We start from the raw sequence: 15,749 nt of genomic DNA on the forward strand, positions 1-15,749 counted from the left end.
CCAGATATGAATCCAATTGAACATCTTTGGGATGAATTAAAGCGCAGGGCACGTTCTCGCGATGGACCTCCAGTAACTCTAAAAGAAATACGCGATATACTAATTGAAAAGTGAGACATTATACTAGTCATACTAAATTTAATTTCTTGCATGCCAGGAAAATTTGAGTCTCTAAGAGTTACCAGGGGTGGTAATACCCGCTACTGAGTTTATTTGATTTGGTGATTTTGCCTTGTTCGCAATTAAATTTTTCGATAAACATGCTAAAATAGTGCCTTTTGTGTTTACGATGCATTGATTTGAACTGAATTCTTTGTCAAATTCAGAGTTCCAGTAAAAACGCTGCGATTTCGAAAATTTTAAAGGTAAAGCAATGAATCGAAAAGTAAAATGTTTGCTAAAAAGGGCACTTTCCAACAACGTTGAAATATTTTAACACAACTGCTCTATTCATGCACGTAGTGGTTTAAAAAACGATAAAGAACGACAATCTAAATTTTTCCATTAACTTCCATGAAGAAAGGGACGAAAATCGTTTTTTTTTGTTTACATTATAGTCAACGGGCCAAGCCTTAAAGGGTCGAAATGATTATTGAACTCGAATAACTGATATAAAATTTTAAAGCTTCGAATTTGGCAAAAAAATCGGATGAGCTATTTTTTTATGCCGCACCACCCACCCCAAAACTTGTTTACGCTAAAATTTTCAATGATCACCTTCACCATGCCGAAGATCGAGACATCTTGAAAATTTTCCATTTGACGCACTACGTACCGAACTCTTCCATTGTGTACTTTATTAGTTCAAATAGAATTAGTCGGTTCCTCCTTAATTATATGTGATTTACTAGTAACATAAAAATTTCGATAGCCAGGCCCGTAATGCGTTCCTAGCAACTTAACCTGGGGGATAGCTTCTCGTAGAAACGATGAAACAAAAACGGGGACTTAGTTTCCTCGGAAATGCTCTTTAAAATAATATACCTTCAGAGCAGAACATTTTTAAAATCTGTAGAATCATCGTCGTAAATTCAAGAGGGTCATGTCATAGTGGTGTCTATGATTAGTGATGATGCCTGATGATAGGACACCATTCAGATAACTCGCTGAATTGCGAGGATCATATTGACTTCATTCGTAGTATTCTGGCGTAATTTCGGAATTTCGAGTATTGAACAAATACACAATGTCATTTTGCATTTTCATTTATGCGATAATAATAAATATCTTTATCAGGACAGTACAGTAAAATAACGTTAAAGACCAAACACTCGCACATTTGAGGTTTCCTAAGAAAACATTTGGCTCTGCCGGATTTATTTATGAAAATCCTTTTTGCCGGTGAATCGAGCTATTTTTGGACCTTTGCCGAATTTGTTTCACATCTGTCGCATCTGTTGTGTATCGAGCAAATCTCGCAAATTCACGCTTCACATGCTTCGCAAATTTCGCCTTAACTGATGACCCTTGCATAATCTATACGCCTACGAAATTCGACCTAAGTCCGTCCCTGTGCAGCTTCATTGATCAATGCTCCCTCCAATTCACACACCGTCTATATATCTCCAGGTTAAACCAGAATAGCGCATTTCGTGCCGGCATTGTGTGTTTTGTGGTTTGTTAAGTCGATCGTATTTTGCAAAATATGGCTGAAAAAGTACCCAAAATCAAGTTCAATAACGGACAGGAATTTCCTGTTTTCGGTCTGGGAACGTGGAAGGTAGGCATTATCTTAATTTTCTTTTAGAATTAGGACTTTTTATTGTTGTTAGATTGGTAGCACTGGTGGTCGACTCTGATTGTGCGGCATGTGCGAGGGCAAGGTTGGCAAACGTTATGCAATATTGCTAATTACTTCCTGGTTAATGCCGGCGTGTGAGTCGAATACCGGCAAATTAATTACTGAAATTCAATTTTAACGAAAGTTCTAGCTGTCGCAGGATTAAAGTTTTTAACGACGTTTTTTTCCCATAAACTATCTCTTCAAAAATATTCCTTGCTCAGAGGTTAAATGAAAATTAAAGATAAGCCCCACGGACATTGGCGTACAAAAGACTTTTCGTTCAAAATTTATTAAAACTAACCAAGAGATCATGGCGGAAAATGACTGCACCTGCTCAATCGTGCGAAGCATTGGAAGGACGTTTTCCCTCCTCAATCAGGAACCTCTTAAGCACGCAGGTAGATACAGTGCTCCTAAAATGTAAATCCGCTCCATCTCTTGAGCATCTCGTTCCCCAAACAGTGGGATATCCCCGATGTTGTCTCAGGTTTCTTGAAAGGTCAATTTCCCCCTGGCGAAATTTGCGGCGATTTCATGATCCTCAAGATGTGTGGTCTATACCGGGTGTACCACCGGGACCCGCCGTTAGGCGTTTTAAGGAAACGATTAATAGGAAAGTCATGAAAATTTAGTGGTTTGGTAAGAGCCTTGAGGCGACTTTATCTACGGTATTTTCAACGACGTCGCAGTTCCGGTTGTACCGGAAGTCGATTCTTCCTTGCTCATTTTAAATGGAACACCCTATATGTGGGTGCACCATTTAAACCCTACTCTTTCGCTATTCCTTTGTTGGATCCTACGTTTAATTTTAATGCCAGCTTGTTGATGCGTTGCCTTTCTCAAAATCAAAAGTTATCAAGATATATGCAAGTGAATGTTGAAAGTCATAGACGTAGATATCTGCAGAATTTGAAATTGTCAACAAACGGAAGGGTGTTTTGTAACAATATTTTGCCAGAATACTATAGAGGGTCCATATTTTGATATGCTACCGAGCTTTGCGTAATATTTTCTACAGGGTGACTACAAAAATAGCACTAACTTGGAAACTAAAAATGGTCAAAACTTAAAGATGGTACCGTACTATTATTTTCATATATTATGAAAGTACGTCGAAAAAGAAGCTACGTTGACGTTAAATAATGTAAAGTTGCATAGTTTTATGAGATAGTGCAGGGATAGGATACCCCCAATTTTAAGCTACAATGCTATAATTAAACTAGTTTTATATCACTAACTTTTTATTTAAGTGTGGAGGACATGTAATAATGGCATTCCGCTGGTATTTCCATTTTCCATCGATACGTCGATTATATTCGCATTATAGCTTGAAATTAGGGATGAACCATCCCTGCACCAGCTTATAAAATAAAATTACCAAAAACTATGGAACTTTAGTTTAGGTGATTAAATGTGAACATAGATTCTGTTTCGACATGGTTTCAAAATATATCAAAATAATATTAAGGTTCCATTTAAAAAATTAGAGTTTTGATCATTTTTTGAATTCCGAGTTGGCTCTATTTCTGCGGACACGCTGTAGAAAATGTCACGCGAAATTCGGCAGCATACTAAGATATGGATCTTCTATAGCATTGTGGCAAAAAAGAGTTACAGAATACCCTTCCGTTTGTTAAAAATGTCCAATTCGACAGACATCTACATCTGTGAGTTTCAACATTGAATTTCATATATCTTGAAACCTTTCAATTCTAAGGAAAGCAACGTACTAACAAACTTGTATTAAAATTGTACGTGGAATCCGAAAATGCAATAACATATAGGGTTTTCCTATTTAAAATGAGCGAGCTAGTGTCGACTTCCGGTACAACCGGAAGTGTGACGTCAATTAATATATTTTAGATAAGGTCACCCCAAGACTTTTACTAAACCACTAAATTTTCTAATTTTGCTCTTCATAGTTTTCCCAAAATGTCCAGTGGCAATTCCCGGTGGGACACTCCTACATAATTTAACGCCCATTTCACCTACGACTGTTTTTTTCGATAAGTCCATCAGCAACGTTTTGAACTTACTGGGTTCTCCCGGCATTCCTGCACCCTTAATTCCTTCCATTGCTGGAGCTCCGCTTTCGCCATACAGTGAGTTATTCTCATACTGGCTCAGGTTCCCATGAAAGGTGAATCCGCCTGGCTAATCAAAGCATTCAGAACCATGTGACCCTTCCAACTGGCTTTAAAATTCAGTTAAAAACCATTTGGATATTTAAAATTAATCGCCGCTTGCTAGTTTGAGCAGGTTTTAATTGAATTCTTTCGTCAGCCTTTCCATCGTGCACATCATGTATATCTGTTGCGTATAGTTCAACTTTGAATATAAGCTCAATCTCTTTTGATTAAATCCACATTTTACTGGTTTTTAAAACCAAGCTTTAGATGTCCGTTTATAATGCTTCCGCATCTTGTTGACTACTGTTGTCCAGGTTGTTCAGTATTGTAATCTATGTATATAAGTTGTGATACTTCGGTTGTTCTTTTAAGAACCGATCTGTAACTTCGAAGAGCGGCGTTTCCCCGAGGAAGACTATTTTCCTTGTTTTGCTTATCACCCCCTGAATGGTGCTGAAGATGCGACGGTCCTGTCTAAATGTAAAAATTGAATAAGTTTAATTTTTACACTTGTTCCTGTGTGTTATGTCGTGTGCAAATAATTGGACTGCACACTTGCCATAGGGCCAGAGTTGTCGAAAGCTTGTACACGAGTAAGGGCCACAGGAGAGGGGCCGGAAACCCACCCTCGGATTTCCCCGTTTTAAATTTGACCCCATCCCTACGTATGTTTTTTGGATTTAGTTTTTTAACATGTAGAAAATTATACATTTTTGGGAGACATAAATAGTGATTACATGTGACACATCAGTACACTGTGTCCAAAAAACATTTTTTTTTTCTGAAAATTGTAAACTAAAGGGGTGGTACCTGACGATAGTAAAAGTTGTAATCTACGAGCTACAGATGTATGTAGGCAATATTACAGCACAAAGTATTTAAGATGTAATCTTATATTAACATTAGTTCTTGATAGATGAGTAAATTGCGCATTATTCAGTAAAAACAACAGCAAGATTAAGACCTTTGTTTATTAAGCAACATCTAAACTAGTAATGCACTCACATTATGGGAAGTTAAACTGGCCATAATCTGAAGAGATACGTGTTATGGCCTTACTCGAGAATGCCTAGAAGACCAGAGGAAAGACTCAAATTTCATTGCAAGTTCTGTTAAAAGTCTCAAAATCGTTTGATTTTACCACGAAAAAATTTTGTTATATGAACTTTGTATTCGAAACGTTTACTGCTCTTCGGGTTCAATGAGTCCTCTTTTTTTTTTTCTTAAAGTTCTAATTGAAGCTTCTCAAATGGACATTCAACTCATTCGAGACATTCAGTAATGACAGGTTTTTGCCATTGGCCTCATTAAACTCGTTCCCTCAGTATACCATCATCAGTTTTTTCCGACATTCCTGAAGGGCTGACGTGAAAACTGCTATGGCAATACAATTTTTGATTCATATTATCTATTTGTCCATTAAATTTTTGTTTTTTTATACTTATGGGGTATTTCCCTGTTACATGGAATATGCGTTCCATATATTGTGTCGATTCCAAATTTCCAACAGTTTTTTTCGCACTTCTTTTTTCTTGAAAAATAATCTTTAATTGGGTAATGAAAATGCATATTGAAAGTGATTTCCATATTCGGCATATTGTGCTATCTCACTTTGAGAAAGGATGGAACGTAGCACAGCCATTCTGTGTACTTCAACGAATGTTTTGATGGAGAAACAATCAGCCAAAAGCAAGTGGAAAAACGATTCAATAAGTTCCGATTGGGCAATGCAAACCTCGTAGATAAAGATAGAAAAGGACGGTCATCGGATTTCGACCATCAGACACTTTCGTCGGCCGTGGAGGAGGATGAGAGCCTGACCGACGGAATACCGGCTGAAAACTTCAATATCAACCAATCCACGATCGTACGTTCTCCCAAGAAGCTCGGAAAAATCTGGAAATTGGCTGGAGAAATCCCGCACACGCTTTCCCGCACCAACATAGCCGAACGCGTTTGTATTTTTACCGATTTGCTCCAACGAAATGAGCGAACTCTGTTTCTGAAGAATCTCATCACGGGTTCATCAAAGTTGTAGTTCAAAAACGCCGAAAGAAAGAAGGTTTGCGTTTCGCCAAGTTTTCCACCCGATGGAATACCGAGAGAGGTCCACGACCAGAAGGTCATGTGGTGTATCTGGTGGGTCCGAAGTGAATCATCCATTGGGAGATAATTTGTTATTGGTGGAACTACAATGATGAGCGACAACAGTGGCCGAACTCAATTTGACCGTCATCAAGGTTATTATCATCTTCCACCACGATAATGCACGTCCTCATGTTGACCGTCATGTCGTCGAATCCATCGCTAATACGCGATGCTCCTACATCCTCCTTATTCACCAACCAAAGCCCCTACCAGGATCCTACCTACTCTGATCGAGTGACATGGTACCTCTCCAGGGACTACCATGTCACTCAATTGCTGGAAAACTGCCAAAGAGACAAAATTTACGAGGATTTGAATGACTCAGTCGCCGATGTCAAAGCGTAGATGGCCTCCAAGGACCGTGACTGCTTGCCCATGGAATTAAGCACATAGAAAGCAGTTATTGAGGTCGCTGGAGAAAATGCTAACAATTTAAGCATTTTTTTGCTAAATTTTGATATTAATTTTGTTGAAAAAAATTGTTTTTAATTTTATATAAACTAGAATACTTTAGTTCGAATGTGATAAAATTAGACAACAAGCCACAGAGTGCCTGATGGTAATTTATGTCCACTGTGACCTTGCAGGCATTTGCCAGGAATTCACACTTCCAATTTCATTAAGTTTCGCTATTGCTTCGGATTACTTGGACTTTTATCATTCAATATCTGCTTCGCTAGTTTTTTGTATGCGGATGTGCTCCCAAGATCTTATCAGTCCATAAATCTTTATAGTTTATTTATACTCAACATCGTGCCTTCCTGTTATTAAAAACAAACATTTTATTACATAAAACTCAATATTTATGGCGTGTTATACAAATATTTCAAATGACGTAATTTTGACCAATCTTCCAAGATAATGGTTATCCAAGTCATCAGCATGCTCGCGCTTATCTTCTCTCAATGCGAATGCAAACATTTGTCTAATCACGTTTTTCCTTAATCTTAAGTTGTTTATGTAAATTTTTTAGTCGAAACCAGGTGAAGTCACTCAAGCCGTAAAAGATGCCTTCGACATTGGTTATCGTCATATCGACTGCGCCCATGTGTACGGAAATGAATCTGAAATTGGAGAAGCTATCAAGAGTAAGATTGCCGATGGAACCATCAAAAGAGAAGATATTTACATCACTAGGTGAGAACCCTATTGCCCTTTTCGCAGAGAAATAACGAAGTTCTTTCTTCTGCAGTAAATTGTGGAACACAATGCACCGACCTGATTTAGTAGAACCAGCCCTAAGGAAAACACTTTCAGATTTAGGGCTTGAATATTTAGACTTATACTTGATGCACTGGCCCTTCGCCCTAAAGGTAAACCTTGACCTTTTGCTAACTTTAGTTACTTAATCATTTTTACACAGGAAGAAAACGCTCTTTTCCCAGTAGATGCGAACGGCAAGACATTGTTCAGTGAAGTAGACTATCTGGAGACGTGGAAGGCATTGGAAGAGGTGGTGAAGAAGGGTCTTACTAAGTCTATTGGCATCTCAAACTTTAATAAAAAGCAGGTGGACAGGCTATGGGAGAATTCCACCATTAAGCCTGTGACTAATCAGGTAAGAAATACGGTGCAACGTTCTTAATCCTCAGATTCTTTGATGCAAACGCTCGTTAATTATGTTTCGTTAAGTCGAAGTTATTGTTAAGGAGATGATGTACCCCTTTGGCACGCCTATGGTAGGCTTTCGCTGGTGCGTGAAAATTCCCACCGAGTTGCTTTGTCGGCATGGGAGTTCCTCGCGGAAGACTTTGTCGGCGTCGGTATTACCGTTGATAAGCTTTGTCAGTCCTTATGATGCAGACGCAATTACCGCCGACAAAGGACTTCTTATCAGCTTCACCACCACTATCCAATGCGGCGGTTAGAGTACGTGGTGTCGAGGGCACTCCCAACTAGAGTACGTTCATGGTGCACCGCCAGAGAGTTTAGTATTTAAGACTTTCCCGAAGACGGGAAATTCCTATTCTATTCCAACTCCGATTTCTGCTGATATTCGATTCGATTTCAAAATGAAGAGAGAAGCCGCGTCCACCCTCATAAAGACATCTTTAACTTATACCCCTGAATAACGAAATAAAAACCTACGTATGTGATGTACCTCCTGTATTATCTTAGTTCTCATGGAATATTTCTTTGAACATTTAGACACATCACGGAACAATTAAACTATTTGCTACATTTAGATATTATTTCCTTGTTCATACACATGTGAGCATTCTTTGTCCATGTTGAAACAATTAATTAATTATCTGAAAATATCATGGGGTTCTGGCTCTAAATTCCTCCCAAGATGAGCGCGAGAAAATGGTAAAAGGGCTGTCATGAATCTCTTCGCATTTCTTGTTTATGTGAAGACCGTTAATTGGCATTATCTGAAAGTGGTACAGGCTTTTGGCACCAAGCTCTTCCCCAGATTAGAGTGGAAAGAGAGGGTTGTTTATAAATTCCTTTAGCGTAAATGAGAATGACGTTTAGGGGTTTGGTACCCGTGGGAAAAAGGGTGGACAGCCCTTCCATCTTATCGGTTCTCTCACGAAGAGGGGATGTGTTCTGTGTATGGATACCGGGTTGCATGCAGATTCCATTTTTGGTTCACGGAGAATAAAGAAGTGTCCTGAGAATTGTGTTTTTTCTCTCCGCCCTCGAACCACGAATCTTACATAGAGTAAGTTCATTCTAATGTAATTTGTCGGGGCAAAATTCTAAGTTCAGACTTAATCTACAAACTACCCTTAACGGCAAGCAGTAGCATATAAGTAACTTGGAACCCCTTGAAAAGACAGGTTCCCTATAGAAGTCACGCAGATTCGTCCTCAGAAACCGATGTTAGTACCTAGTGTTGTCTTGCTCTTGTACCATGGAGAAGTTGAATGAGAGTGTCGTATCTTAATTCTCGTATAATTCCCCACGGTCACATTACACATACATCTAACTTTAATTATTTCAAAATCAACAAAAAGTGAAAACAGACGTTTTGTTGGCCCGTTTTTGCTTTCCGACACAGTTTTTAACTTATTAGTCATCATCTTTGAACATTTTTTAAAATATTCTGTTGGTATTTTGTTGCACTTTTCCAGCAGAATTCCCTTCAGGTCGTTCTTACTTGAGATTTTGCGTTTTCCAACTCGGCGATCTAAGTTACCACGTATATTCTCAATAGGGTGTCTGTCAGGTGATTGGGGTGGAGGATTAAGTCGGCGATGAACAAGATGCAATAGCCATCTTCCAATAATTCCACTGATATGTTTAGGCTCATCATCTTACTGAAAAATCGATTGTTGTTTTAAACCCATTTTGCTAACTGAGAGGATCAAATTGCCTTTCAATATGTTCAGATATTCAAAACAGTCCATGATGTTTTCATTCAATAAAACTGATTGCAATTTATTTATTCAAATTTGCTTATGAGCGCAGAAGAAAAGAGACAAAAAAATTAATCATTTTATTCATCTCATAATATAAGATCACTTGTTATCTCTCTTTAATCGTCTTCTGTATGCATACCTATTTGGTTCTTATATTTCCGCTTCAGTACCGTTTTCAATTCCATACGTTCCACTTCACCATTTTGCCAGTTCATAATGCTTCTCAGAAATCTTCTTAAGAAAAGGGGACAAATCAGAATTTTACACGAACTGAAGGAAGAAAAATTTCTGTAAAAGCAGCCAGGTCCAAAATATTGGTTCACGATTTCATTAACAAAGATTGTAAAATTACCAAAAGACAAAAAAATCTGGCATTCGAGGAAACTGTCTAAGCGAGATGAAAGGACAATATTGAGGAAAGCTGTCCGAGAAACTGAGTCACCAATGGAAATTATGTCTGAATTTCGATTAGAGTATACGAAATTTGTAATGCGTTAAAGCCTTGTAGGTTTTTGGTTTATAAGACATAAAACAAAGAAAATCATCCTTCACTGAAGACCATAAAAATGCGAGAGTGGCTTTTGCAAAACGAGTCATATCTTGGCTCAACCAATGGCTTTCAGTAATTTTTTCATAAGAAAAAAAATCAATTTCGACGGACTAGAAGGTTGGGCTTACTACTGGCGCAAGTTAAGGAGAGGAAAATCGTTCTTTTTCCAGCACCAACACTGTGGAGGGTCGATTATGGCATGGACAGGGTTTTCTTTCAACTTTCTTTCACCGATATCTCCTTTCTATCGAGTAAACTGAATGTCTACAGTTATGCATTTTTCCGCAAAGACAACCTTTCACTTTTTGGCGGCTTTTCGACAGAGTCTAATTACCTTTTCTAACAGAATAATGTCCCAATTCACATGGCTCGTATAACAAAACAATGGTTTTCCGACAAGAACATCAATGCCGTGGAGTGGCCCGCGAATAGTCCGGATTTAAACCCGATGGAAAATTTATGCAAATATTTATCTTGCGAAGTTTACGATCGGGGACGGGGCCAGTTTCCTAGCATTGGGAACCTGAAAGAAAAAATTACCGAATATTGGTATGACATTTGTCTTGAAATTTTTCAAGGGCTAATCAAAAGTCTGAAGAACCGATTACTTATTGTCATACAAAGCAAAGGGAAAACCATACGACGGTGAGAGTGTTTTGACCAAAAATTTATGTGCTCTTATATTTTTAAACAAGAATTTTTTATTTTGCCGTTATAAAATTATTAAATTATAAAATTACCTAAAATATATTAATTATTTGTGTAAATTCGCTGGCTTTAAGTTTGTTTCAATCTTAGGAAAAAATTAAGGGTGGTTCTATACTTTTTGGACGCACCCTATGTGCCATATAATGCAATGAGGTATATTCATAAGTGGTAGTTTTTGAACTTATTATTAAAATTTTGTTAAAATCGGATCAATGTGTGTTTAGGTAATATGAATTTTCTTTATTCTATGTTCGTTCGTGACCAGACCTGGCAATGTCGTGTTCAGGTAAAAGAGTTTGCACAGTAATATTGACTATACCATTACGACAAAATGTAGTTATTGTTTCGGAATTAGTACAGCATTGTTCCATTTTAATTTTTCTATTATCCTCAATTCCATATCAGGTATTGGAATTACTCATAAACGATTTGCTTTGAGCTGCTATTTTAAGTAAATAAGTTTGAGCGTGAATTGCTCATGTTTATCAGTTCTTTTATGCGCCATCATAAATTCGATAAGAGTTATAGTTATATGACCACCCCATAAAGACTTATTGTTTTAAAGGTGTAAACATATAAATCCATAGCCGAATGTTACGTTCAGAAAACCATAAATTATCTTAAGCTAATATGAAAGATGCCGGAAGGGATGCAAATTTTATATGTGCTCATTGATTACAGTCATAACATAGACCAACAGATTTCTTGGTTTTGCTGACGATGGTATTTTTGGGGCATAAGGAGGGGATCAAACGAGCATGGGTAGTTCTTAGTTCTTAAGCTGATGTGGTAGCCGAATTGACTCAACGTGTCCAGATCGTAACTCATAAAATAATAAATTATTTATAAAATAAACAATTATTTTTCGTTGCGTTCACGATCCATCAATAAAATTTTATCACCACTAAAAAAAGCTGTTTTTGCTGGTCACGTGTACATAGCTCTAACATTAAATTTGATATTCTAAAGTAACAGAATTTGTTGCAGCGGTTTAATAAACTAAGGAAATTTCCCCAAATTTTGACGATAAAAGATGCCAATAAAAATTGAATTATTGCAGCAGAGAATCTATGTGGTAAGATTTAGAGAATGTCCACAGAATATTCGTTAATTGCCAGACCTAGATCTGCTCTGATAATTGCCGAATATTTAGAGAATTTTTGTCAGAATTTTTAGGGTATTTCCGTGACGTAGTTTAGAGAGAACAATCGCCGCAAAGTTTAGAGAATATTCGCTGCTTTGAAACGTAAATTATCTTTGATTCTAAGAAACATTTTATCATAAAGTATAGTTCCCACGAAAATTTAGGGAACATTGTCGCGTAGAGAATATTTATTCTAAATTATTTGTTTTTTTTGTTGTAAATCTCATCCAAAAGACATGTTCAATATCAGGAGAATGTAGGTAGTCTGTAATTTAAAGAATCTTTATATCAATATGTAGGAAACAATCCTTTGAGTTTCAAAGATGGCTGACTGCCTGAACGACATTCAGAAGATTTTTCGATAAAATTACACGTTTAATTTATTATTTCAGTGGACACAATTATTTTTCGAATTTGCAGTTAAACGCACGTTCTTTCAATATGCGATTATATTTCCAGATTGAGGTCCATCCATATCTTAACCAGAAGAAACTCATCGCACATTGCCAAGAAAAGGGCATCGTCATCACCGCTTACAGTCCCTTGGGATCTCCTGATAGGCCTTGGGCTAAACCTGACGACCCACAGTTGCTTGAAGATCCTAAAATCCAAGAAATTGCCAAGAAGTATGGAAAAACGCCTGCTCAAGTCGTTATCAGGTGAGGCTCGGGTGAATACATACATATACTGTGAAACCTGTCTTTGCGTACACTCTTCACTAGCGGTCATCTTCGTCAACCTGAAAATTACCTCGAAACCGCAAAGTTCAAACTTTTTTCCTATATAAAAGAGTCTTCTGTAAGTGGACACCACTACCTGACGGGCACGGACACTAAGATTTTCTCGCAGTGGCGAAAAACAACTCACCACCGGACGGAAAATTCTGAAGATCGGCCAAAAATAAAATATATTTTATGTTGGTTACGTTTTTTTTCCACAAAAATTAACGTCGGGGATTCCCCTTTATTTGGTTCGTAGTAAAAACGACTTGTTTTTATTACGTAGCGCAGCAAGAGGCGGAACGCATTATGGCACCTCTCAAAAATAGGTTTATGACTTCAAAAGAAAAAATAGAACTTTTAAATACTGCTGAAAAGGATAATTTATCTGTATGAAAGTTAACAGGGATGCAAGTTAATAACAAAAGTCTAGTTGAAAAAAAATGTTTATGTTTATTTTAAGGTTTAAAATAGGAAAATTCCTGGCAGCAGAAATTTTGTGAGATAAGGAAAAATTTTGCAGAATGTGGCAATCTGGTCATAGTTTAGGGCAAAATTTGACAAACTAAAAAATTGAGAAATTGATAAAAACTGTCTGGTTTGGTTCTCTCGAATATGAAGCCAGAACGTTCTACTATCAGGACCACTGCTAAAAGCTAAAGTTGAAGAATTAGCCTGTAGGTTAAAACATCAACAATTCAATGGATCTAATGGTACGCTAGAAAAATGGAGAAGACACTATATAAGTTTTAAATCAGTATCTGGCGAGTCGGCAGGTGTTATCTACCAAGAGGTCAGTAAGATTTTTCAAAAGTTGCCATCCCTTTGGCACTTAAATCGGAAAAATGTGTCAGTTACAAAACATCAAAAGAGATTTGGAGGAAAAGAAAAGTTTAAAACTGTTCCTGTCAAAGATTTTCCAGCTATGTGGAAGTCAAGTTCCAAAGCATGGGCAACCTTTGATATAATTAAGCTTTTAGATATGGACAGAAGAATGAAGATTCATAATAGAAAAATGATTTTATTTTTGGAAAATGCGGGTTTACATCCTCAGGACTTAAATTTAGTAAGAATAAAAATATATTTTTTACTCTCAATAATTGTACCGCGTTTTGCCAGTCTTTAAGCCAAGGCATGATCAAACATTTTAAATTCCTTCATCCAGACTTCATTTCAAAATATATTTTAGCTAAAGTGGATGCTGCTTTACCTACTTCAAAATTCAAATCTTTCCCAAGCTACTATCAAAAACTATTTTGTTAAAACTGGATTTAAGAAAAATGAAGATTTTTTGCCTATTTCTGAAGAAGAATGTGAACACGAAGATTGCCTGCGTCTGTCTCACTTTTAATGGATCTCATAAGAAATTGCACAGAAGCTTGTAGCACTGCGAGACTATCATACTACGCAAACTTAGACAAAGCGGATACTACAGCAGAACAATGCGATATTGATTACAAACTTTCGGTAGAGCGTGAGCAAGATGTGCAAGAAAGTGATGAGGAAAAAGTTATAATCACTGAAATTTCTTCAACACGATTTTATAGTGAAGTCCTGAAAGTGACTGAAGACTTAAAACCATTTGCGCAAGAAAATTTTGAGGCATTTTAAAGGCTTAAAAATGTGGAATTTGATTTTTTTAAAAGTTTTTTACTCGAGGAAAAACAAAAAACGATGAAACAATAAGATATTTTAGACATTTTTTAACTCTAAATAACCTGTTTTGTTTAATTAAAATTTATTTTAGTTTAATTTTTTAAAACCATCAAAATTATGCTGTATTATTTTTTATTTTTCTTTCCGCCCTTTTAAACAGAGAAAAAAGGTGGAACCAACGGTGTCCGCTTATGAGAGGTTTCACTGTATTATAAAAATTACGGAAACTTAGTCCTTTTTGAAGGCTCAAACTTAAGCGATTGTTTTGGTGTCACTATATTTTTGATATCTTTAGATATGGAATCCAGAGGGAATTGATCGTTATTCCAAAGTCAGTCACCAAATCCAGGATCCAGCAGAACTTCGACATATGGGACTTTGAGCTATCCGCAGACGATATGAGTCACTTGGACACGTTCGATTGCAACGGCAGAATTTGCCCATATACTGAGTAAGTTTAATAAAATTTCTGTAATAGCAACTTTCATAACTAATGTTTTTTGTGGATAATTATTCTTCATTCTATTCTTTTTTTCTAGTGCTTACGACCACAAAGACCATCCCTTCATCCGTGATGAGTACTAAATCAGTAGCACTGCACATTGATGTGATCAAAAATGTCGTTTTACTTAATTTATAAAATATACGATTTTCACTTTATGTTATTTGTTATGAAAGAACATATTTTTTAATACATCCATTGGTTTTGAGTTGCATTGATTTTATTCAAAGTTTATCATTTTATTCGTGCAACAATTTATTCATTTCTCATTAGCAGAAAGTAGGCGCTACTCAGACGTTCAGCCTCAAGTGTGATGTTTCTATCAGATCCCATTTCTAAGGTCTTTTGTCATTCTTGCGATATCTCAACAATTGTAGCTGTATGCACCGAAACTGAATTGTGAATGCAGCAGAGAATCAAAGAAATGGAAGAAACAACAGTGCCTTTTTCGCGCAATACATGCGATTTTCTGGAAAGCGAATGCTCGAAATTCTTTTGAAATCTGAAAGCTGAAGAAGTTATTCAGACCAGATCCCCCGCTCCCCCCTCCATCCTCCCCCTCTTCCCCCTGAGCGACAAATGAATATACTTGTGGTGCTTGGGAGAAATATAACTCCAAAAGCGGCTTTGTTAAGATAAGTGATGCTACAGTAACTGAAATTTGTTTATTTTATTTGGTAGAAACATGTTAAAACAATTTATGAATTATACTTTATGCTTTTTTGTACTAAAAAATATACTTAAACCTATTTGCTACAAATACGATATGTAGATTTATTAAACTTGTCTCATTCGGATTCTAAAGATCCGAATTGATTTAGAAAGTGACTTGAAGTTTTGTTGTAAAGTGAAGTTGAGTGCTTTCACAAAAGTTAGATTTTTCTTCTGTGAGGCTGTGAGTACGTAACATAATAAAAAAATGCCTTATCAAAAAATAACGAAAAAAATACTTGAATTGTGCAAAGAAGACATTGAATCGTCAGTGTTAAGTAGAGGAAGTGTACAGAAAATCGTAAAGAGCAATAGTTTCGATAATTTTTAT

At 36.7% G+C, this 15,749-nt stretch overlaps 2 protein-coding genes across 2 annotated transcripts in view; both read left to right on the forward strand.

Annotated features, from left to right (window-relative positions):
- The window catches only part of LOC136345575 (aldo-keto reductase family 1 member B1-like), a 79,441-nt gene that overhangs the window by 25,636 nt on the left and 38,056 nt on the right, over positions 1 to 15,749 (forward strand). The gene's annotated exons all lie outside the window — the stretch shown is intronic.
- Positions 1,564 to 14,915, forward strand: LOC136345574 (aldo-keto reductase family 1 member B1-like). The gene is made up of 7 exons (XM_066294056.1): positions 1,564 to 1,720; positions 7,034 to 7,197; positions 7,253 to 7,373; positions 7,424 to 7,618; positions 12,290 to 12,489; positions 14,501 to 14,656; positions 14,745 to 14,915. The coding sequence occupies exons 1-7, from the start codon at positions 1,646 to 1,648 to the stop codon at positions 14,788 to 14,790; spliced, it is 957 nt and encodes a 318-aa protein (XP_066150153.1). The 5' UTR covers positions 1,564 to 1,645; the 3' UTR covers positions 14,791 to 14,915.

This window comes from Euwallacea fornicatus, chromosome 20 (genome assembly GCF_040115645.1).
Source record: "Euwallacea fornicatus isolate EFF26 chromosome 20, ASM4011564v1, whole genome shotgun sequence".
Taxonomy (NCBI): domain Eukaryota; kingdom Metazoa; phylum Arthropoda; class Insecta; order Coleoptera; family Curculionidae; genus Euwallacea; species Euwallacea fornicatus.